This window comes from Oncorhynchus keta, chromosome 4 (genome assembly GCF_023373465.1).
Source record: "Oncorhynchus keta strain PuntledgeMale-10-30-2019 chromosome 4, Oket_V2, whole genome shotgun sequence".
NCBI lineage: Eukaryota > Metazoa > Chordata > Actinopteri > Salmoniformes > Salmonidae > Oncorhynchus > Oncorhynchus keta.
Genome location: NC_068424.1, coordinates 75,813,791 through 75,836,597, shown reverse-complemented (window position 1 = coordinate 75,836,597; position 22,807 = coordinate 75,813,791). Strand labels below are relative to the sequence as shown.

Here is a 22,807-nt window from a genome sequence, read left to right as displayed (position 1 = left end):
GAGCAGTAGTGGTGCAGTGGTAGTAGTAGTAGCAGCAGCAGCAGCAGCAGTGGTAGTAGCAGTGGCAGCAGCAGGTAGGCAGCAGCAGCAGCAGCAGCAGCAGCAGCAGCAGTGGTAGTAGTAGTAGCAGTGGCAGTAGCAGTGGTAGTAGTAGTGGTAGCAGCAGCAGTAGCAGTGGTGGCAGCAGCAGCAGCAGCAGCAGCGTAGCAGTAGTAGCAGCAGCAGCAGCAGTAGGCAGCAGCAGCAGCAGCAGCAGCAGCAGCAGCAGCAGCAGCAGTAGCAGTAGTAGTAGTGGCAGCAGCAGTAGCAGTGAGTGGTAGCAGCAGCAGCAGCAGTGGCAGTAGTAGTGGCAGTAGCAGCAGTAGTAGCAGTAGTAGTAGTAGTAGTGGCAGTAGCAGTAGTAGTAGTAGCAGTGGCAGTAGTAGTGGTAGTAGCAGCAGTAGCAGTAGTGGTAGTAGCAGTGGCAGTAGTGGCAGTAGCAGCAGCAGCAGCAGCAGCAGCAGCAGCAGTGGTAGCAGCAGCAGTGGCAGCAGTAGTAGCAGCAGCAGCAGCAGCAGCAGCAGTAGCAGCAGCAGCAGCAGCAGCAGCAGTGGTAGTAGCAGCAGCAGCAGTAGCAGTGGTAGCAGCAGCAGTAGCAGTGGCAGTGGCAGCAGTGGCAGCAGCAGCAGCAGCAGTGGCAGCAGCAGCAGTAGCAGCAGCAGTGGTAGCAGCAGCAGCAGCAGCAGTGGCAGCAGCAGTAGTAGCAGCAGCAGCAGCAGCAGTGGCAGTAGCAGCAGCAGCAGCAGCAGCAGCAGCAGCAGCAGCAGCAGTGGTGGCAGCAGCGGCAGCAGCAGCAGTGGCAGGCAGCAGCAGTGGCAGCAGCAGCAGCAGCAGCAGTGGCAGTAGCAGCAGCAGCAGTGGCAGCAGCAGTGGCAGTAGCAGCAGTAGTAGCAGTGGTAGCAGTAGTAGTAGTGGCAGTAGTAGCAGTAGTAGTGGCAGTAGTAGTGGTGGTGTAGTAGTAGTAGTAGTAGTGGTAGTAGTAGTAGTAGTGGTAGTAGTAGTGGCAGTAGTAGTAGTAGTGGTGGCAGTAGTAGTAGTAGTAGTAGCAGTGGTGGTAGTGGCAGCAGCAGCAGTAGTAGTAGTAGCAGTGGTAGTAGTAGTAGTAGTGGCAGTAGTAGTGGTAGTAGTAGTAGTAGTAGTAGTGGTAGTAGCAGTAGTAGTGGTAGTAGTAGTAGTGGTGGTAGTGGTAGTGTAGTAGTAGTGGTAGTAGTAGCAGTAGCAGCAGCAGTAGTGGCAGCAGCAGCAGCAGTGGTAGCAGCAGTAGTAGTAGTAGTAGTAGTAGCAGTGGCAGTAGTAGTAGCAGTGGCAGTAGTAGTGGTAGTAGTAGTAGTAGTGGTAGTAGTAGTAGCAGTAGTGGTAGCAGCAGTAGCAGTGGCAGCAGTGGGCAGCAGCAGTAGTAGTAGTGGTGGTAGTAGTGGCAGCAGTAGTAGTAGCAGCAGCAGTAGTGGTGGTGGTAGTGGCAGTAGTGGTGGCAGCAGTAGCAGCAGCAGCAGTGGCAGTAGCAGCAGCAGCAGCAGCAGTAGTAGTAGCAGCAGCAGTGGTGGCAGTAGTAGTAGTAGCAGTAGCAGCAGTGGTAGCAGTAGTAGTAGTGAGTAGTGGCAGTAGCAGCAGTGGTGGCAGCAGCAGTGGCAGCAGCAGCAGCAGTAGCAGCAGCAGCAGCAGTAGTAGTAGCAGTAGCAGCAGCAGCAGCAGCAGCAGCAGTGGCAGTAGTAGTGGTAGTAGTAGTGGTAGTAGTAGTGGCAGTAGTGGTAGTAGTAGTAGTAGCAGCAGCAGTAGTAGCAGCAGCAGTAGCAGTGGCAGTAGTAGTGGTAGTAGTAGTAGCAGCAGTAGTAGTAGTGGCAGCAGCAGTAGCAGCAGTAGTAGTAGTAGTAGCAGTGGTGGTAGTAGTAGTAGTAGTAGTGGTAGTGGTAGTAGTAGCAGCAGCAGTAGTGGTAGTAGTGGCAGCAGTAGTAGTAGTAGTGGTGGTAGTAGTAGTAGCAGCAGCAGCAGTAGTAGTAGTAGCAGTAGCAGTAGTAGCAGTAGTGGTAGTAGTAGTAGTAGTAGTAGTAGTAGCAGTGGTGGTAGTAGTAGTAGTAGTAGTAGTAGTGGCAGTGGTAGTAGTAGTAGCAGTAGCAGTGGTAGTAGTAGTAGTAGTGGCAGTAGTAGTGGTAGTAGTAGTGGTAGTAGTAGTGGTAGCAGCAGTAGTAGTAGCAGTAGTAGTGGTGGTAGTGGTGGTGGTAGTGGTAGTGGTGGTAGTAGTAGTGGTGGTAGTAGCAGTAGTAGCAGGTAGTAGTAGTAGCAGTGGTAGTAGTAGTAGTAGTAGTGGTGGCAGCAGCAGTGGCAGCAGTAGTAGTGGTAGTGGTAGCAGTGAGCAGTGGTAGTAGTAGCAGCGGCAGCAGTAGCAGTGGCAGCAGCAGCAGTAGTAGCAGCAGTAGCAGCAGCAGCAGCAGGCAGCAGTAGCAGCGGCAGCAGTGGTGGTAGCAGTAGGCAGCAGTGGCAGCAGCAGCAGTAGCAGCAGCAGCAGCAGCGGCAGCAGTGGCAGCAGCAGCAGCAGCAGCAGCAGCAGCAGCGGCAGCAGCAGCAGCAGCAGCAGCAGCAGCAGTGCAGCAGCAGCAGCAGCAGCAGCAGCAGCAGCAGGCAGTAGCAGCAGCAGTGGTAGTAGCAGTGGCAGCAGCAGCAGTAGTAGGCAGCAGCAGCAGCAGCAGTGGCAGCAGCAGCAGCAGTGGCAGCAGTGGTGGCAGCAGTAGCAGCAGCAGTGGCAGCAGTGGTAGCAGCAGCAGCAGTAGCAGTGGCAGCAGCAGCAGCAGGTGCAGTGGCAGTGGCAGTAGCAGCAGTAGTGGCAGCAGCAGCAGTGGCAGCAGCAGCAGCAGTGGTGGTAGTGGTGGTAGTAGTGGCAGCAGCAGCAGCAGCAGTAGTAGTAGTAGTAGTAGCAGTGGCAGTAGTAGTAGCAGTGGCAGCAGCAGCAGTAGTAGTAGCAGTAGTAGTAGTAGTGGCAGTAGTAGCAGTGGCAGTAGTAGTAGTAGTAGTAGTAGCAGTGGTGGTAGTAGTAGTAGTAGTAGTAGCAGTAGCAGTGGCAGTAGTAGTAGTAGTGGCAGTAGCAGCAGCAGCAGCAGTAGTGGTAGTAGTAGTAGCAGCAGCAGCAGTGGTAGTAGTGCAGCAGTGGTAGCAGTAGTGGCAGCAGCAGTGGTAGCAGCAGTAGCAGTAGCAGTAGCAGTGGCAGCAGTAGTAGTAGCAGTAGTAGTGGCAGCAGCAGCAGTGGCAGTAGCAGTAGCAGTGGCAGTAGCAGTGGCAGCAGTAGTAGTGGTGGCAGTAGCAGCAGTAGCAGTGGCAGTAGTAGTAGTAGTGGTGCAGCAGCAGCAGTAGCAGTAGCAGTAGCAGCAGCGGTCAGCAGCAGTGGTGGCAGCAGTAGTGGCAGTAGCAGTAGTAGTGGCAGTAGCAGCAGCAGCAGCAGTAGCAGCAACAGTGGTGGCAGCAGTGGCAGCAGCAGTAGCAGTAGTAGCAGTGGCAGTAGCAGCAGTGGCAGTGCAGCGGCAGTAGCAGCAGCAGCAGCAGTGGTAGCAGCAGCAGTAGCAGCAGCAGTGCAGTGGCAGCAGTGGCAGCAGCAGCAGCAGCAGCAGTAGCAGCAGCAGCAGCGGCAGCAGTAGTGCAGCAGCAGCAGCAGCAGCAGTAGTAGTAGTATATTTATTAGTGGCAGGTAATAGTAGATTTAGTAGTGACAGGTAGTAGTAGTAGTAGATTTAGTAGTGACAGGTAGTAGTAGTAGTAGTAGTAGTAGTAGATTTAGTAGTGACAGGTAGTAATAGTAATAGTAATAGTAGTAGTAGATTTAGTAGTGGAAGGTAATAGTAGTAGTAGTAGATTTAGTAGTGACAGGTAAAGTTTCCCCCTAACCACTGGCCTATCAGAACTACAGACACAGTTGGTCAGTAAGTTTCCCCCTAACCACTGGCCTATCAGAACTACAGACACAGTTGGTCAGTAAGTTTCCCCCTAACCACTGGCCTATCAGAACTACAGACACAGTTGGTCAGTAAGTTTCCCCCTAACCACTGGCCTATCAGAACTACAGACACAGTTGGTCAGTAAGTTTCCCCCTAACCATTGGCCTATCAGGACTACAGACACAGTTGGTCAGTAAGTTTCCCCCTAACCACTGGCCTATCAGGACTACAGACACAGTTGGTCAGTAAGTTTCCCCCTAACCACTGGCCTATCAGGACTACAGACACAGTTGGTCAGTAAGTTTCCCCCTAAACACTGGCCTATCAGAACTACAGACACAGTTGGTCAGTAAGTTTCCCCCTAACCACTGGCCTATCAGGACTACAGACACAGTTGGTCAGTACGTTTCCCCCTAACCACTGGCCTATCAGAACTACAGACACAGTTGGTCAGTACGTTTCCCCCTAACCACTGGCCTATCAGAACTACAGACACAGTTGGTCAGTTAGTTTCCCCCTAACCACTGGCCTACCAGGACTACAGACACAGTTGGTCAGTAAGTTTCCCCCTAAACACTGGCCTATCAGAACTACAGACACAGTTGGTCAGTAAGTTTCCCCCTAACCACTGGCCTATCAGAACTACAGACACAGTTGGTCAGTACGCTTCCCAACCACTGGCCTATCAGAACTACAGACACAGTTGGTCAGTACGTTTCCCCTAACCACTGGCCTATCAGAACTACAGACACAGTTGGTCAGTTAGTTTCCCCTAACCACTGGCCTATCAGAACTACAGACACAGTTGGTCAGTAAGTTTCCCCTAACCACTGGCCTATCAGAACTACAGACACAGTTGGTCAGTAAGTTTCCCCAACCACTGGCCTATCAGGACTACAGACACAGTTGGTCAGTTAGTTTCCCCCAACCACTGGCCTATCAGAACTACAGACACAGTGGTCAGTAAGTTTCCCAACCACTGGCCTATCAGAACTACAGACACAGTTGGTCAGTAAGTTTCCCCTAACCACTGGCCTATCAGAACTACAGACATAGTTGGTCAGTAAGTTTCCCCCTAACCACTGGCCTATCAGAACTACAGACACAGTTGGTCAGTAAGTTTCCCCCTAACCACTGGCCTATCAGAACTACAGACACAGTTGGTCAGTAAGTTTCCCCCTAACCACTGGCCTATCAGGACTACAGACACAGTTGGTCAGTAAGTTTCCCCCTAACCACTGGCCTATCAGGACTACAGACACAGTTGGTCAGTAAGTTTCCCCCTAACCACTGGCCTATCAGAACCAGAGACACAGTTACATTTACATTACATTACATTTAAGTTGCACTGTGATGTATGGAGGAATGAATTAGTGTCTTATATAAGGGGTCTCCTCTCTTCCCACCTGTCTGATCCACTGAGAAGCTCCTGACTCCTCGATCCTGGGCTGGGAGGGATGGGCTTTACCAACTCCTCTTCTAGACTACACAGAAGAGAGGAGACTCGAAATATAATTACAAGGCTTATAGTGTGACATGATACATTGTCATATTAAATTTTAAAAATTGTAAAGATATTTTATTTTGTATGTTGGAACAAACCCATTAGTGAGAGAGAGGAGATCATCAACCATGAGCTGAGGGATTGGCTCACCATGCAATCTGCAGACAAGACAGAGAGGACTTGAATAGAAGAGCACAACGGTTTACATCTAACTGACTGTTATAGCAGCAGCTAACAGACTGTTATAGCAGCTAACAGACTATTATAACAGCTAACATACTATTATAGCAGCAGCTAACAGACTGTTATAGCAGCAGCTAACAGACTATTATAGCAGCAGCTAACTGACTGTTATAGCAGCAGCTAACAGACTATTATAACAGCTAACAGACTATTATAGCAGCAGCTAACAGACTGTTATAGCAGCAGCTAACAGACTATTATAGCAGCAGCTAACAGACTGTTATAGCAGCTAACAGACTATTATAACAGCTAACAGACTATTATAGCAGCAGCTAACAGACTGTTATAGCAGCAGCTAACAGACTATTATAGCAGCTAACAGACTATTATAGCAGCTAACAGACTATTATAGCAGCTAACAGACTATTATAGCAGCAACTAACAGACTATTATAGCAGCAACTAACAGACTGTTATAGCAGCAACTTACAGACTATTATAGCAGCAACTAACAGACTATTATAGCAGCAACTAACAGACTGTTATAGCAGCAACTAACAGACTGTTATAGCAGCAACTAACAGACTGTTATAGCAGCAACTAACAGACTATTATAGTAGCAGATAACAGGCTATTATAGCAGCACCTGGCTAGCCATCATGCACACACTGCACAACACCTGTGTAAAACCACATTTAATTCTGTATCAAAAGTTGTTTGATCACTTCCTCTTTTGGTTCTATTTAAGGTACTTCACCAGCAGGATTGTGTTTTAATATTCACTGAGTATACAAAACATTAAGAACACCTGCTCTTTCCATGACAGACTGACCAGGGGCATCCAGCTGAAAGCTATGATCCTTATTGATGTCACTTGTTAAATCCACTTCAATCCGTGTAGATGAAGGGGAGGAGACAGGTTAAAGCTATGATCACTTATTGATGTCACTTGTTAAATCCACTTCAATCCGTGTAGATGAAGGGGAGGAGACGGGTTAAAGCTATGATCCTTATTGATGTCACTTGTTAAATCCACTTCAATCCGTGTAGATGAAGGGGAGGAGACGGGTTAAAGCTATGATCCTTATTGATGTCACTTGTTAAATCCACTTCAATCCGTGTAGATGAAGGGGAGGAGACGGTTAAAGAAGGATTTTTAAGTCTTCAGACAATTGAGACATGAATTGTGTGTATGTGCCATTCAGAGGGAGAATGGGCAAGACACAATATTTAAAAGCCTTTGAACGGAGTATGGTAGTAAGTGCCAGGTTCCACCAGTTTGTGTCGAGTACTGCAACACTGCTGGGTTTTTCCACACTTAACACTTTCACACGTGATTCAAGAAAGGTCCACCGCCCAAAGGACATCCAGCCAACTTAACACAACTGTGGGAAGCATTGGAGTCAACATGGGCCAGCATCCTTGTGGAACGCTTTCAGCACCTTGTATTGTCCATAGCCCCAATGAATTGAGGCTGTTCTGAGGGGGGTGCAACTCATTATTAGGAAGGTGTTCCTAATATTTTGTTCACTCAGTATAGAAGTATAGAATGACCGTTGACACCAGGGGTGTATTCACTAGACACTAAACGGAAGCAAACGCCTGAAACAGGAAGGGACTAACCTGAAGGTGTCCAATAAACACTAGTTTTCATTGCAAAACATTTTGTTACGGTGTGCCCTAATGAATACACCTCGTTAGTAACCTACTGTAACCGGTTTCATATCACCCACTATGATGTGAATGAGGAAGTGTGTCTCTGTGGTTTCCTACCTGTCCTCTGGCTCTGCTGTCTCTGTCCCTACTGGGTCAGGGACTCTGGAGCTATGGGGGATGGGGGAGATACACTTTGTGTTATTGGACTACAGCTATCTTTTTGGGGTTTTTTATATATCTTTTTTTAACCTTTATTTAACCAGGCAAGTCAGTTAAGAACAAATTCTTATTTTCAATGACGGCCTAGGAACAGTGGGTTAACTGCCGGGGGAGAACGACAGATTTGTACCTTGTCAGCTCGGGAGTTTGAACTCGCAACCTTCCGGTTACTAGTCCAACGCTCTAACCACTAGGCTACCCTGCCGCCCCGGTTCAAACTGTACAACTGACTAATGGAGGTTTTCTAAAGACAATGGGTTGGACCAACTTTAATAGTCTCAGCCAGAGCCCTACCCATAATGTAAATAAAATGGTCTGGTCTCAACACTACACACACTGTGGTGTAATATACCTGATCATTGTTTGGTCAATACGTCCAAATGTTTCTATCTATACTTATTCAAATGAATATATACAGTAATGAATCAATACTGTACCTGGATGAACCTGTGTCGAAGGAGATGAGTGTGTCAGACAGGGCTGTCAGAGTGTCCACTGGGGCAGGATCTGTCTTCACTGGTTTGTATGGGACAGGGGACACTGGGGAGACTACTTTCAACGGGACACTACTCTCTGGGGACAGCTCAGTGGCCACTTTGGTACGCCCTGGCTTCATGCCCTCATAAGGGTCAATCACTGCTGGGGTGTCAACTATGACAGGGCTTGAAAGGAGGACGTCTTTCACAGATACATGGATGTCCTCCACAGATACAGAATGGACATCTTTCACAGATACAGGAGAGACGTCTTTCACAGATACAGGAGAGACATCTTTCACAGATACAGGAGAGACGTCTTTCATAGATACAGGAGAGACGTCTTTCACAGATACAGGAGAGACGTCTTTCACAGAAACAGGAGAGACATCTTTCACAGATACAGGAGAGACGTCTTTCACAGATACAGGAGAGACATCTTTCACACATACAGGAGAGATGTCTTTCACAGAAACAGGAGGGACACCTTTCACAGATAGTGCAGCTGGTTCTTTGGGGACAGAGGGAGTCTTGGTGAAGACAGAGTCATCATTGTCTGTGATCACCACCCTTTAGACACACAAGAAAAACAACATGTCAGAAAAACATCTCCCGTCGAGCCTTTCCTTTCAGACAACATCATCATTTTCCATACGGGACAAAACAAGTCAGGACGGTTCTTTGACAGACATCAATTACCTTTTAGCCACAAAAGATGTAACATCTGTGGTCAGGGAGGTTTCTGGTGGTTTGTCAGTACAACTGTCAGGTGAACAGGAGAACAGGTGATAAGACACAAACAGAGGAATAGAGAGATGGAGAGAGAGAAAGAGATGGAGAGAGAGAAAGAGATGGAGAGAGTGAAAGAGATGGAGAGAGTGAAAGAGATGGAGAGAGAGAAAGAGATGGAGAGAGTGAAAGAGATGGAGAGAGAGAAAGAGATGGAGAGAGTGAAAGAGATGGAGAGAGTGAAAGAGATGGAGAGAGTGAAAGAGATGGAGAGAGTGAAAGAGATGGAGAGAGTGAAAGAGATGGAGAGAGAGAAAGAGATGGAGAGAGAGAAAGAGATGGAGAGAGTGAAAGAGATGGAGAGAGTGAAAGAGATGGAGAGAGTGAAAGAGATGGAGAGAGAGAAAGAGATGGAGAGAGAGAAAGAGATGGAGAGAGAGAAAGAGATGGAGAGAGAGAAAGAGATGGAGAGAGAGAGAAAGAGATGGAGAGAGTGAAAGAGATGGAGAGAGAGAAAGAGATGGAGAGAGAGAAAGAGATGGAGAGAGAGAGAAAGAGATGGAAGAGAAAGAGATGGAGAGAAAGAAAGAGATGGAGAGAGAGAAAGAGATGGAGAGAGAGGAAAGAGATGGAGAGAGTGAAAGAGATGGAGAGAGAAAGAGATGGAGAGAGAAAAAGAGATGGAGAGAGAGAAAGAGATGGAGAGAGAGAAAGAGATGGAGAGAGAGAAAGAGATGGAGAGAGAGAGAAAGAGATGGAGAGAGTGAAAGAGATGGAGAGAGAAAGAGATGGAGAGAGAGAAAGAGATGGAGAGAGAGAAAGAGATGGAGAGAGTGAAAGAGATGGAGAGAGAGAAAGAGATGGAGAGTGAAAGAAAAAGATGGAGAGAGAGAAAGAAAGAGATGGAGAGAGAGAAAGAGATGGAGAGAGAGAAAGAGATGGAGAGAGTGAAAGAGATGGAGAGAGAGAAAGAGATGGAGAGAGAGAAAGAGATGGAGAGAGAGAAAGAGATGGAGAGAGTGAGATGGAGAGAGAGAAAGAGATGGAGAGAGTGAAAGAGATGGAGAGAGAGAAAGAGATGGAGAAAGAGATGGAGAGAAAGAGATGGAGAGAGGAAAGAGATGGAGAGAGAAAAGAGATGGAGAGAGTGAAAGAGATGGAGAGAGAGAAAGAGATGGAGAGAGTGAAAGAGATGGAGAGAGAGAAAGAGATGGAGAGAGGAAAGAGATGGAGAGAGAGAAAGAGATGGAGAGAGAGAAAGAGATGGAGAGAGAGAAAGAGATGGAGAGAGAGAAAGAGATGGAGAGAGAGAAAAGAGATGGAGAGAGAAAAGAGATGGAGAGAGTGAAAGAGATGGAGAGAGAGAAAAGAGATGGAGAGAGAGAAAGAGATGGAGAGAGAGAAAGAGATGGAGAGAGAAAGAGATGGAAAGAGATGGAGATGGAGAGAAAGAGATGGAGAGAGAAAGAGATGGAGAGATGGAGATGGAGAGTGAAAGAGATGGAGAGAGAGAAAGAGATGGAGAGAGTGAAAGAGATGGAGAGAGAGAAAGAGATGGAGAGAGAAAGAGATGGAGAGAGAGAAAGAGATGGAGAGAGAGATGAAAGAGATGGAGAGAGTGAAAGAGATGGAGAGAGAAAAGAGATGGAGAGAGAAAAGAGATGGAGAGAGAGAAAGAGATGGAGAGAGTGAAAAGAGATGGAGAGAGAGAAAGAGATGGAGAGAGTGAAAGAGATGGAGAGAGAGAAAGAGATGGAGAGAGAGAAAGAGATGGAGAGAGTGAGAAAGAGATGGAGAGAGAGAAAGAGATGGAGAGAGAGAAAGAGATGGAGAGAGAGAGAGAAAGAGATGGAGAGAGAGAGAAAGAGATGGAGAGAGAGAAAGAGATGGAGAGAGAGAAAGAGATGGAGAGAGAGAAAGAGATGGAGAGAGAGAAAGAGATGGAGAGAGAGAAAGAGATGGAGAGAGAGAAAGAGATGGAGAGAGAGAAAGAGATGGAGAGAGTGAAAGAGATGGAGAGAGAGAAAGAGATGGAGAGAGTGAAAGAGATGGAGAGAGAGAAAGAGATGGAGAGAGTGAAAGAGATGGAGAGAGAGAAAGAGATGGAGAGAGTGAAAGAGATGGAGAGAGAGAAAGAGATGGAGAGAGAGAAAGAGATGGAGAGAGAGAAAGAGATGGAGAGAGTGAAAGAGATGGAGAGAGTGAAAGAGATGGAGAGAGAAAGAGATGGAGAGAGAGAAAGAGATGGAGAGAGTGAAAGAGATGGAGAGAGAGAAAGAGATGGAGAGAGAGAAAGAGATGGAGAGAGAGAAAGATGGATGGAGAGAAAGAATGGAGATGGAGATGGAGAGAAAGAGATGGAGAGAGTGAAAGAGATGGAGAGAGTGAAAGAGATGGAGAGAGAGAAAGAGATGGAGAGAGAAAGAGATGGAGAGAGAGAAAGAGATGGAGAGAGAGAAAGAGATGGAGAGAGAAAGAGATGGAGAGAGAGAAAGAGATGGAGAGAGAAAGAGATGGAGAGAGAGAAAGAGATGGAGAGAGAAAAGAGATGGAGAGAGAAAGAGATGGAGAGAGAGAAAGAGATGGAGAGAGAGAAAGAGATGGAGAGAGAGAAAGAGATGGAGAGAGAGAAAGAGATGGAGAGAGTGAAAGAGATGGAGAGAGAGAAAGAGATGGAGAGAGAGAAAGAGATGGAGAGAGAGAAAGAGATGGAGAGAGAAAAGAGATGGAGAGAGGAAAGAGATGGAGAGAGAGAAAGAGATGGAGAGAGAGAAAGAGATGGAGAGAGAGAAAGAGATGGAGAGAGAGAAAGAGATGGAGAAGAGAAAGAGATGGAGAGAGTGAAAGAGATGGAGAGAGTGAAAGAGATGGAGAGAGAGAGAAAGAGATGGAGAGAGTGAAAGAGATGGAGAGAGAGAAAAGAGATGGAGAGAGTGAAAGAGATGGAGAGAGAGAAAGAGATGGAGAGAGTGAAAGAGATGGAGAGAAAAGAGATGGAGAGAGAGAAAGAGATGGAGAGAGTGAAAGAGATGGAGAGAGTGAAAGAGATGGAGAGAGTGAAAGAGATGGAGAGAGAGAAAGAGATGGAGAGAAAGAGATGGAGAAAGAGATGGAGAGAGAGAAAGAGATGGAGAGAGTGAAAGAGATGGAGAGAGAGAAAAGAGATGGAGAGAGTGAAAGAGATGGAGAGAGAGAAAGAGATGGAGAGAGAGAAAGAGATGGAGAGAGTGAAAGAGATGGAGAGAGAGAAAGAGATGGAGAGAGTGAAAGAGATGGAGAGAGAGAAGAGAGGAGAGAGAGAAAGAGATGGAGAGAAAGAGATGGAGAGAGAGAAAGAGATGGAGAGAGAGAAAGAGATGGAGAGAGAGAAAGAGATGGAGAGAGAAAGAGATGGAGAGAGAGAGATGGAGAGAGAGAAAGAGATGGAGAGAAGAAAGAGATGGAGAGAGAAAGAGATGGAGAGAGAGAAAGAGATGGAGAGATGAAAGAGATGGAGAGAGAGAAAGAGATGGAGAGAGTGAAAGAGATGGAGAGAGTGAAAGAGATGGAGAGAGAGAAAGAGATGGAGAGAGAAAGAGATGGAGAGAGAGAAAGAGATGGAGAGAGAGAAAGAGAAGAGATGAAAGAGATGGAGAGAGAGAAAGAGATGGAGAGAGAGAAAGAGATGGAGAGAGTGAAAGAGATGGAGAGAGAGAAAGAGATGGAGAGAGAGAAAGAGATGGAGAGAGAGAAAGAGATGGAGAGAGAGAAAGAGATGGAGAGAGAGAAAGAGATGGAGAGAGTGAAAGAGATGGAGAGAGAGAAAGAGATGGAGAGAGAGAGAAAGAGATGGAGAGAGAGAAAGAGATGGAGAGAGTGAAAGAGATGGAGAGAGAAAGAGATGGAGAGAGAGAAAGAGATGGAGAGAGTGAAAGAGATGGAGAGAGAGAAAGAGATGGAGAGAGTGAAAGAGATGGAGAGAGAAAAGAGATGGAGAGAGAGAAAGAGATGGAGAGATGGAAAGAGATGGAGAGAAAAGAGATGGAGAGAGAGAAAGAGATGGAGAGAGAGAAAGAGATGGAGAGAGAGAAAGAGATGGAGAGAGAGAAAGAGATGGAGAGAGTGAAAGAGATGGAGAGAGAGAAAGAGATGGAGAGAGTGAAAGAGATGGAGAGAGAAAGATGGAGAGAGAGAAAGAGATGGAGAGAGAAAAGAGATGGAGAGAGAAAAGAGATGGAGAGAGAGAAAGAGATGGAGAGAGAAAGAGATGGAGAGAGAGAAAGAGATGGAGAGAGAGAAAGAGATGGAGAGAGAGAAAGAGATGGAGAGAGAGAAAGAGATGGAGAGAGAGAAAGAGATGGAGAGAGAGAAAGAGATGGAGAGAGAGAAAGAGATGGAGAGAGAGAAAGAGATGGAGAGAGAGAAAGAGATGGAGAGAGAGAAAGAGATGGAGAGAGAGAAAGAGATGGAGAGAGAGAAAGAGATGGAGAGAGTGAAAGAGATGGAGAGAGAGAAAGAGATGGAGAGAGTGAAAGAGATGGAGAGAGAGAAAGAGATGGAGAGAGAGAAAGAGATGGAGAGAGAGAAAGAGATGGAGAGAGTGAAAGAGATGGAGAGAGAGAAAGAGATGGAGAGAGAGAAAGAGATGGAGAGAGTGGAAGAGATGGAGAGAGAGAAAAGAGATGGAGAGAGAAAGAAAGAGATGGAGAGAGAAAGAGATGGAGAGAGAGAAAGAGATGGAGAGAGAAAGAATGGAGAGAGAGATGGAGAGAGAGAAAGAGATGGAGAGAGTGAAAGAGATGGAGAGAGAAAAGAGATGGAGAGAGAAAGAGATGGAGAGAGAGAAAGAGATGGAGAGAGAGAAAGAGATGGAGAGATGGAGAGAAAAGAGATGGAGAGAGTGAAAGAGATGGAGAGAAAGAGAAAGAGATGGAGAGAGATGAGAAGAGATGGAGAGAGGAAAGAGATGGAGAGAGAGAAAGAGATGGAGAGAGTGAAAGAGATGGAGAGAGAGAAAGAGATGGAGAGAAAGAGATGGAGAGAGAGAAAGAGATGGAGAGAGAGAAAGAGATGGAGAGAGAGAAAGAGATGGAGAGAGTGAAAGAGATGGAGAGAGAGAAAGAGATGGAGAGAGAAAGAGATGGAGAGAGAGAAAGAGATGGAGAGAGAGAAAGAGATGGAGAGAGAGAAAGAGATGGAGAGAGAGAAAGAGATGGAGAGAGTGAAAGAGATGGAGAGAGAAAGAGATGGAGAGAGTGAAAGAGATGGAGAGAGAGAAAGAGATGGAGAGAGTGGAGAGAGAGAAAGAGATGGAGAGAGAGAAAGAGATGGAGAGAGAGATGGAGAGGAGAAAGAGAGATGGAGAAGAAAGAGATGGAGAGAGTGAAAGAGATGGAGAGAGAGAAAGAGATGGAGAGAGAGAAAGAGATGGAGAGAGTGAAAGAGATGGAGAAGAAAAGAGATGGAGAGAGAGAAAGAGATGGAGAGAGTGAAAGAGATGGAGAGAGTGAAAGAGATGGAGAGAGAGAAAGAGATGGAGAGAGTGAAAGAGATGGAGAGAGATGGAGAAGAAAGAGATGGAGAGAGAAAGAGATGGAGAGAGAAAGAGATGGAGAGAGAGAAAGAGATGGAGAGAGAGAAAGAGATGGAGAGAGAGAAAGAGATGGAGAGAGAAAGAGATGGAGAGAGAGAAAGAGAGATGAGAGAGATGGAGAGAAAAGAGATGGAGAGAGAGAAAGAGATGGAGAGAGAGAAAGAGATGGAGAGAGTGAAAGAGATGGAGAGAAAGAGATGGAGAGAGAAAGAGATGGAGAGAGAGAAAGAGATGGAGAGAGAGAAAGAGATGGAGAGAGTGAAAGAGATGGAGAGAGAGAAAGAGATGGAGAGAGTGAAAGAGATGGAGAGAGAGAAAGAGATGGAGAGAGTGAAAGAGATGGAGAGAGAAAAGAGATGGAAGAGAGGAAAGAGATGGAGAGAGGAGAAAAGAGATGGAGAGAGAGAAAGAGATGGAGAGAGTGAAAGAGATGGAGAGAGAGAAAGAGATGGAGAGAGAGAAAGAGATGGAGAGAGAGAAAGAGATGGAGAGAGAGAAAGAGATGGAGAGAGTGAAAGAGATGGAGAGAGAGAAAGAGATGGAGAGAGAGAAAGAGATGGAGAGAGAGAAAGAGATGGAGAGAGAGAAAGAGATGGAGAGAGAGAAAGAGATGGAGAGAGTGAAAGAGATGGAGAGAGAGAAAGAGATGGAGAGAGTGAAAGAGATGGAGAGAGAGAAAGAGATGGAGAGAGAGAAAGAGATGGAGAGAGAGAAAGAGATGGAGAGAGAGAAAGAGATGGAGAGAGAGAAAGAGATGGAGAGAAAGAATGGAGAGATGGAAAGAGATGGAGAAAGAGATGGAGAGAGAGAAAGAGATGGAGAGAGAGAAAGAGATGGAGAGAGAGAAAGAGATGGAGAGAGAGAAAGAGATGGAGAGAGAGAAAGAGATGGAGAGAGAGAAAGAGATGGAGAGAGGAAAGAGATGGAGAAGAGAAAGAGATGGAGAGAGGAAAGAGATGGAGAGAGAGAAAGATGGAGAGAAAAGAGATGGAGAGAGTGAAAGAGATGGAGAGAGTGAAAGAGATGGAGAGAGAAAGAGAGATGGAGAGAGAGAAAGAGATGGAGAGAGAGAAAGAGATGGAGAAGAAAGATGGAGAGAGAGAAAGAGATGGAGAGAGTGAAAGAGATGGAGAGAGGAAAGAGATGGAGAGAGTGAAAGAGATGGAGAGAGTGAAAGAGATGGAGAGAGAGAAAGAGATGGAGAGAGTGAAAGAGATGGAGAGAGAGAAAGAGATGGAGAGAAAAGAGATGGAGAGAGAAAAGAGATGGAGAGAGAGAAAGAGATGGAGAGAGAGAAAGAGATGGAGAGAGAGAAAGAGATGGAGAGAGAGAAAGAGATGGAGAGAGAAAGAGATGGAGAGAGAGAAAGAGATGGAGAGAGTGAAAGAGATGGAGAGAGAAAAGAGATGGAGAGAGAGAAAGAGATGGAGAGAGAGATGGAAGAGAGAGATGGAGAGAGTGAAAGAGATGGAGAGAGAGAAAGAGATGGAGAGAGAAAGAGATGGAGAGAGAGAAAGAGATGGAGAGAGAGAAAGAGATGGAGAGAGAGAAAGAGATGGAGAGAGAGAAAGAGATGGAGAGAGTGAAAGAGATGGAGAGAGAGAAAGAGATGGAGAGAGAGAAAAGAGATGGAGAGAGAAAGAGATGGAGAGAGAGAAAGAGATGGAGAGAGTGAAAGAGATGGAGAGAGAGAAAGAGATGGAGAGAGTGAAAGAGATGGAGAGAGAGAAAGAGATGGAGAGAGAGAAAGAGATGGAGAAAAAGAGATGGAGAGAGTGAAAGAGATGGAGAGAGAGAAAGAGATGGAGAGAGAGAAAGAGATGGAGAGAGTGAAAGAGATGGAGAGAGAGAAAGAGATGGAGAGAGAGAAAGAGATGGAGAGAGAGAAAGAGATGGAGAGAGAGAAAGAGATGGAGAGAGAGAAAGAGATGGAGAGAGAGAAAGAGATGGAGAGAGAGAAAGAGATGGAGAGAGAGAAAGAGATGGAGAGAGAGAAAGAGATGGAGAGAGAGAGAAAGAGATGGAGAGAGAGAAAGAGATGGAGAGAGAAAGAGATGGAGAGAGAGAAAGAGATGGAGAGAGAGAAAGAGATGGAGAGAGTGAAAGAGATGGAGAGAGAGAAAGAGATGGAGAGAGTGAAAGAGATGGAGAGAGAGAAAGAGATGGAGAGAGTGAAAGAGATGGAGAGAGAGAAAAGAGATGGAGAGAGTGAAAGAGATGGAGAGAGAGAAAGAGATGGAGAGAGAAAAGAGATGGAGAGAGAGAAAAGAGATGGAGAGAGTGAAAGAGATGGAGAGAGAAAGAGATGGAGAGAGAGAAAGAGATGGAGAGAGTGAAAGAGATGGAGAGAGAGAAAGAGATGGAGAGAGTGAAAGAGTGAAAGGGAGAAAGAGAAAGAAAGAAAGAAAGAAAGAGTGAAAGAGAGAAAGAGAAAAAAAGAAAGAAAGAGTGAAAGAAAGAAAGAGTGAAAGAGAGAAAGAGAGAAAGAAAGAAAGTGAGGTGGGAGTGGGAGACAGTGTGTAGTGTTGAGGTGGGAGACAGTGTGAAGTGTTGAGGTGGGAGACAGTGTGTAGTGTTGAGGTGGGTGTCAGTATGTAGTGTTGAGGTGGGTGTCAGTGTTGAGGTGGGTGTCAGTATGTAGTGTTGAGGTGGGTGTCAGTGTGTATTGTTGAGGTGGGTGTCAGTGTGTATTGTTGAGGTGGGTGTGTAGTGTTGAGGTGGGTGTCAGTGTGTAGTGTTGAGGTGGGTGTCAGTGTGTAGTGTTGAGGTGGGTATCAGTATGTAGTGTTGAGGTGGGAGTCAGTGTGTAGTGTTGAGGTGGGTGTCAGTGTGTAGTGTTGAGGTGGGAGTCAGTGTGTAGTGTTGAGGTGGGTGTCAGTGTGTATTGTTGAGGTGGGTGTGTAGTGTTGAGGTGGGTGTCAGTGTTTACCCATTTTCTGCAGGTCTGGTGGGGGAGGGAGGGGTCTTGGATGTTGGAGAGGCTATTGGGCTGGTGTCTATAGGGGCTCCATTCAGTCGATTCACTTTAACTTCTGCCATCCTGTTCAGGGAGGGAGAGAGAGAGAGGGGGAGAGAGGGAGGAGGAGATAGGGAGAGCGAGAGGGAGATGGAGAGAGAGCGAAAGAGAAAGAGAGAGGGTAGGAGAGAGAGAGAGGGAGAGCGAGAGGTGGTAGGAGAGAGAGAGAGAGAGAGAGAGAGCGAGAGGTGGTAGGAGAGAGAGAGAGAGAGAGAGAGAGAGAGAGAGAGAGAGAGAGAGAGAGAGAGAGAGAGAGAGAGAGAGAGAGAGAGAGAGAGAGAGAGGGAGAGAGGGTATGAGAGAGGGGATAGGAGAGAGAGCGAAAGAGAAAGAGAGAGGGTAGGAGAGAGAGAGAGGGAGATGGAGAGAGAAAGAGAAAGAGAAAGAGAGAGGGTAGGAGAGAGAGAGAGAGAGGAGAGGTGGTAGGAGGTGGTAGGAGAGAGAGAGAGAGAGAGAGAGAGAGTGGTAGAGAGAGGAGAGAGAGAGAGAGAGAGAGAGAGAGAGAGAGAGAGAGAGAGAGAGAGAGAGGGAGAGAGAGGGATAGGAGAGAGGGATAGGATAGGAGAGAGAGAGAGAGAGAGAGAGAGAGAGAGAGAGAGAGAGAGAGAGAGGATAGGAGAGAGAGAGAGGATAGGAGAGAGAGAGAGGATAGGAGAGAGAGAGAGGATAGGAGAGAGAGAGAGGGCATTATAGTGGGGAGAGACATTGAATAGGGTCCATATGACTGGAACCTCATCCCCAGTGTTAACTGATACCACGTAGAGAGATCTGGAACTTCATTCTAATGACTTTGTTTCTCTCTCTGTCTGTCTGTCTGTCTGTCTGCCTGTCTGTCTGTCTGTCTGTCTGTCTGTCTGTCTGTCCGTCTCTCTGTCTGTCTCTCCGTCTGTCTGTCTGTCTGTCTGTCTGTCTGTCTGTCTGTCTGTCTGTCTGTCTGTCTGTCCGTCTGTCTGTCTGTCTGTCTGTCTGTCTGTCTGTCTGTCTGTCTGTCTGTCTGTCTGTCTGTCTGTCTGTCTGTCTGTCTGTCTGTCTGTCTGTCTGCGTTACCATGGTTTCTCCTCCTCTGTTTCAGACTGAGGTTCACTGAGTCTCTGCATCCAGCTGGCATCTCCCTTCAGCTTGGTCCGAACCTTAGAGGTCTTCAACACTGATGCTCTGTCCCCCTCTGAAACACACACACACACACACATTAGACAGAAACAGAAACACACACACACACATTAGACAGAAACACACACACGTGCACAAATGCACATGTACGTAATGAAAAAATCCCCCACATACACACATACCATCTGAATAAGAGAAAACAGCATTATGATACATACTTCACACTGATCACACCGCAGGAATGGATGGAACTATAGTGCAATAAACATGGTATCCATCACCTCGTCCCCTTGGTATGGACCTACTACCACATCTTACAATGGTAGGAAACACACTATCACATGCTCATCCTACTGAAATCAGCTCAGTCAGTCAGTAAACCTGTCAACTCACCTTTTGACATAGTTGGGTCGTTTGTTATCTGGTTCCTATGATTCCTCTGCTGGCTCCCAATCTGGTTCCTATGATTCCTCTGCTGGCTCCCAATCTGGTTCCTATGATTCCTCTGCTGGCTCCCAATCTGGTTCCTATGATTCCTCTGCTGGCTCCCAATCTGGTTCCTATGATTCCTCTGCTGGCTCCCAATCTGGTTCCTATGATTCCTCTGCTGGCTCCCAATCTGGTTCCTATGATTCCTCTGCTGGCTCCCAATCTGGTTCCTATGATTCCTCTGCTGGCTCCCAATCTTGTTCCTATGATTCCTCTGCTGGCTCCCAATCTGGTTCCTATGATTCCTCTGCTGGCTCCCAATCTGGTTCCTATGATTCCTCTGCTGGCTCCCAATCTGGTTCCTATGATTCCTCCGCGGGCTCCCTGAGTACCACAGACAGCAGTACAGACACAGGTTAGTTTATGTGTCGGGGGGCTAGGGTCAGTCTGTTATATCTGGAGTATTTCTTCTGTATTATCCGGTGTCCTGTGTGAATTTAAGTATGCTCTCTCTAATTCTGTCTTTCTCTCTCTCTAATTCTCTCTTTCTCTCTCTCTAATTCTCTCTTTCTCTCTCTCTAATTCTCTCTTTCTCTCTCTCTAATTCTCTCTTTCTCTCTCGGAGGAGGACCTGAGCCATAGGATCATGCATCAGGACTACTTGGCATGATGACTCCTTGTTGTCCCCAGTCCACCTGGCCGTGCTGCTGCTCCAGTTTCAACTATTCTGCCTGTGGCTATGGAACCCTGACCTGTTCACCGGACGTGCTACCTGTCCCAGAACTGCTGTTTTCAACTCTCTAGAGACAGCAGGAGCGGTAGAGATACTCTCAATGAACGGCTATGAAAAGCCAACTGACATTTACTCCTGAGGTGCTGACCTGTTGCACCCTCAACAACTACTGTGATTATTATTATTTGACCATGCTGGTCATGTATGAACATTTGAACATCTTGGCCATGTTCTGTTATAATCTCCATCCGGCACAGCCAGAAGAGGACTGGCCACCCCACATAGCCTGGTTCCTCTCTAGGTTTCTTCCTAGGTTCTGGCCTTTCTAGGGAGTTTTTCCTAGCCACCGTGCTTCTACACCTGCATTGCTTACTGTTTGGGGTTTTAGACTGGGTTTCTGTACAGCACTTTGAGATATCAGCTAATGTAAGAAGGGCTATATAAATAAATTGGATTTGATTAAGAGAGGTTGGGTCCAGAAACAAGCCCTAGTCTCTGTCCCACTTGGTCCTTGTGTATATTTGATAAGATTGGACCTCTTGGTGTACAGTATTGGTATCGGTGTTGGACTGACACACTCAGGGTTGCAGGCCATTCGGGCTACCCCTCTAGTTTGTTCTACAACTGTTCAGTCTCTGTCAAAAGCAGGGTTGGCAGTTTCCCTCTCCTCCTGTAAGGAACAGGAACATGTGATAGACATTCCTTTAACTGGTGAGCCTGTCCTACCACTTTCTGCCAAACGACCAAACATACCCTCTGTCAGCCAAAGATAGATGGACACACACACATACACACGCACGCACACATACACACGCACGCACACATAAACTGGACCAAACATACCCTCTGTCAGCCAAAGATAGATGGACACACACACATACACACACACGCAGACACATACACACGCATGCACACACACATACACACACAGATGCACACACACATACACACGCATGCACACACAAACTGGAGCAAACATAATTCCTCAATGTATGGTTTTAGAAGTAGGGTCTGAGATGTTAATTAAAACCTGCTTGCTTTTTCTCACAAATATTCTATTTAAATATTCAATGAAGTGGCTTGATAGATTGGTTTGATAGAAATGAACTACAAATATATTACACAATTCACAGGTGTCTTTCTCTTATCCCTAATCAAACACAAACGGCTCATTTGTCCTCAGGAAACTGAAAGCAAGTGGAAATTGTAATAAAACACTGTTATGATTTTTCCTAATCAAACGACAGGCAAAGTTGACCTCTTTGCCTAATAAAATGGAGTGCTGTCAATTTCACTATGTAAATGACGTCCCAGTGGTAAATTCACATCCTGAGGCAGTGGAATGTCTCTTTCTGAATGTCTTCTGCCAGTGAGGACAGATCAAATAGACTGAAGGCTTAGATACTGTATTGATCATACATGATACACACCAGTCTACACACATGATACATTTTACAAGATACACACCACCAGCACACACACACACACACACACACACGCACATACAGACACACACACACAGACACACACACACACACACACACACACACGTTAAATGATAAGGTACGGTAAGGGAGCAAAAGGATGGAAAGGCTCATATGACAGGCAATTATGGCAAACAAGGCACAGAGAATAATGGTTCTGGGAGGACAAACAGACTGCCTGACAACCATCGTAGGTGTCTGTCAGGGTCTGAGGATTTAGCACAACATTAAACCATTAGCAAAGGATATGATTGATTATATTCCTGATCTATACTGATTGAAAAAGAGAGGGTCAAGAAAGAGAGAATCCACATTCTAAGCCCTGACAAACATGGCACAAAATAACCTAATAAGCAACAGGAGTAATAAGTACCTACTTTCACTGGATACTGTATCCACAGTCTCCCAAACTGTAGAGAATCCCACACAGGTAGAGCGAGAGCAGGTGAGGGACAGACGGTCTCCCAAACTGTAGAGAATCCCACACAGGTAGAGTGAGAGCAGGTGAGGGACAGACGATCTCCCAAACTGTAGAGAATCCTACACAGGTAGAGTGAGAGCAGGTGAGGGACAAAAGTATAGGTAAAAGATTGCTAGGTCTGTGTGTGAACGGAGAGAGAGGGCGTGTGACTAGCTGTGTGACAAGCTGACAGGTGTTTGAACAGATACGAGCTCAGACAGTCCTAGAGGCTACGCCACCACCCAGGGGGTGTGTGTGTTTGTGTAGGGGTGAGATTGGTAATTAGTGAGCATTGTTTACTGCTTATTCACCTCTCTTTTAACACATACCTGAGAGCCAGGTGAGCAGGAACATACTTGGCATAGTCAGTAAGAGTGTAGAGCATGACCCAAACACACACACACACACACACACACACACAGACGACACACACACAGGCTCCTATAAAACTGTTTCTCTCATGCTTACTGGACAGGGAGACATCAGAAAGAGACAGAGACATCAACACATCTGAGAACAGTGACTGTAGATATTCTCTAACAACTGGGTCACACTTTAAAGCCTGTGTGTTAAATAAACACCAGGACTGATATTTGCTTTGTAATGTTACAAGTTCAATAAGCCTCTCTATTTCTCTTCCAAACTAGAGGCAATTATGATGTAGCCCCATTAAAACATGCCTCATCTTGATACGGTGTGATTAAGTTAATAGCAGTCTCTTGTAAGACAGACCTGGGTAACACTGTCAGTCGGCTGACCTATGAATAGTTAAACCATGAGGTGTAGATGTAGGCAGAACAGGGTGTTAGGTCACAGATGTGTGTGTGTGTGTGAGACACACTTTCTCAGAACACCTGCGTCCGCCAACATCCCAACATCTACCATCTGCTCAAAAGCACAGTTGTCAATAGCAACATAATAGATTAACTCTCAAAATGAACATCCACACCAGATAGTGTTTACAGTACACAACCCTGCCCTTATTTAGTCTTATTCAAATAGATATAGGGTGGAGACATGGGAGGGATGTTAATTTACACATCGTCTATTTACTCAGTCATACAGGGTCACTGTAGTAGAGAGTGTAAGGATGAGGAAACTGCTTGGTTTTAGTGCCAATGGTTCACTTCAGCTCATCGTCAGTGTAAACTGAAGTCTATTGTACCTGCTTGCTCTTTCCTCAACCCCCCCTCTCCTCATCCCCCTCTCTCCCCCTCCCCATCCCCCAGAGGGCTAAACCAGTTAAACAGCTCAGCCTAGCAGCAGTGAGTCTCACCA

General features: G+C 46.4%; 1 protein-coding gene across 1 annotated transcript in view; it reads right to left on the bottom strand.

The window, feature by feature from the left end:
* The window catches only part of LOC118375072 (mucin-2-like), a 59,604-nt gene extending 37,942 nt beyond the window's left edge, over window positions 1-21,662 (bottom strand). The window contains exons 1-9 of the mRNA XM_052515964.1: window positions 21,443-21,662; window positions 18,817-19,236; window positions 18,361-18,478; window positions 17,227-17,337; window positions 8,696-8,758; window positions 7,958-8,566; window positions 7,419-7,469; window positions 5,562-5,621; window positions 5,366-5,443 (exon numbers count right to left, since the gene is read on the bottom strand). Of these exons, the coding sequence (XP_052371924.1) occupies window positions 5,366-5,443; window positions 5,562-5,621; window positions 7,419-7,469; window positions 7,958-8,566; window positions 8,696-8,758; window positions 17,227-17,337; window positions 18,361-18,478; window positions 18,817-18,826 (1,100 nt within the window). The 5' untranslated portion in view covers window positions 18,827-19,236; window positions 21,443-21,662. The remainder of the gene's footprint in view (window positions 1-5,365; window positions 5,444-5,561; window positions 5,622-7,418; window positions 7,470-7,957; window positions 8,567-8,695; window positions 8,759-17,226; window positions 17,338-18,360; window positions 18,479-18,816; window positions 19,237-21,442) is intronic.
* Between the last annotated feature and the right edge of the window lie 1,145 nt (window positions 21,663-22,807).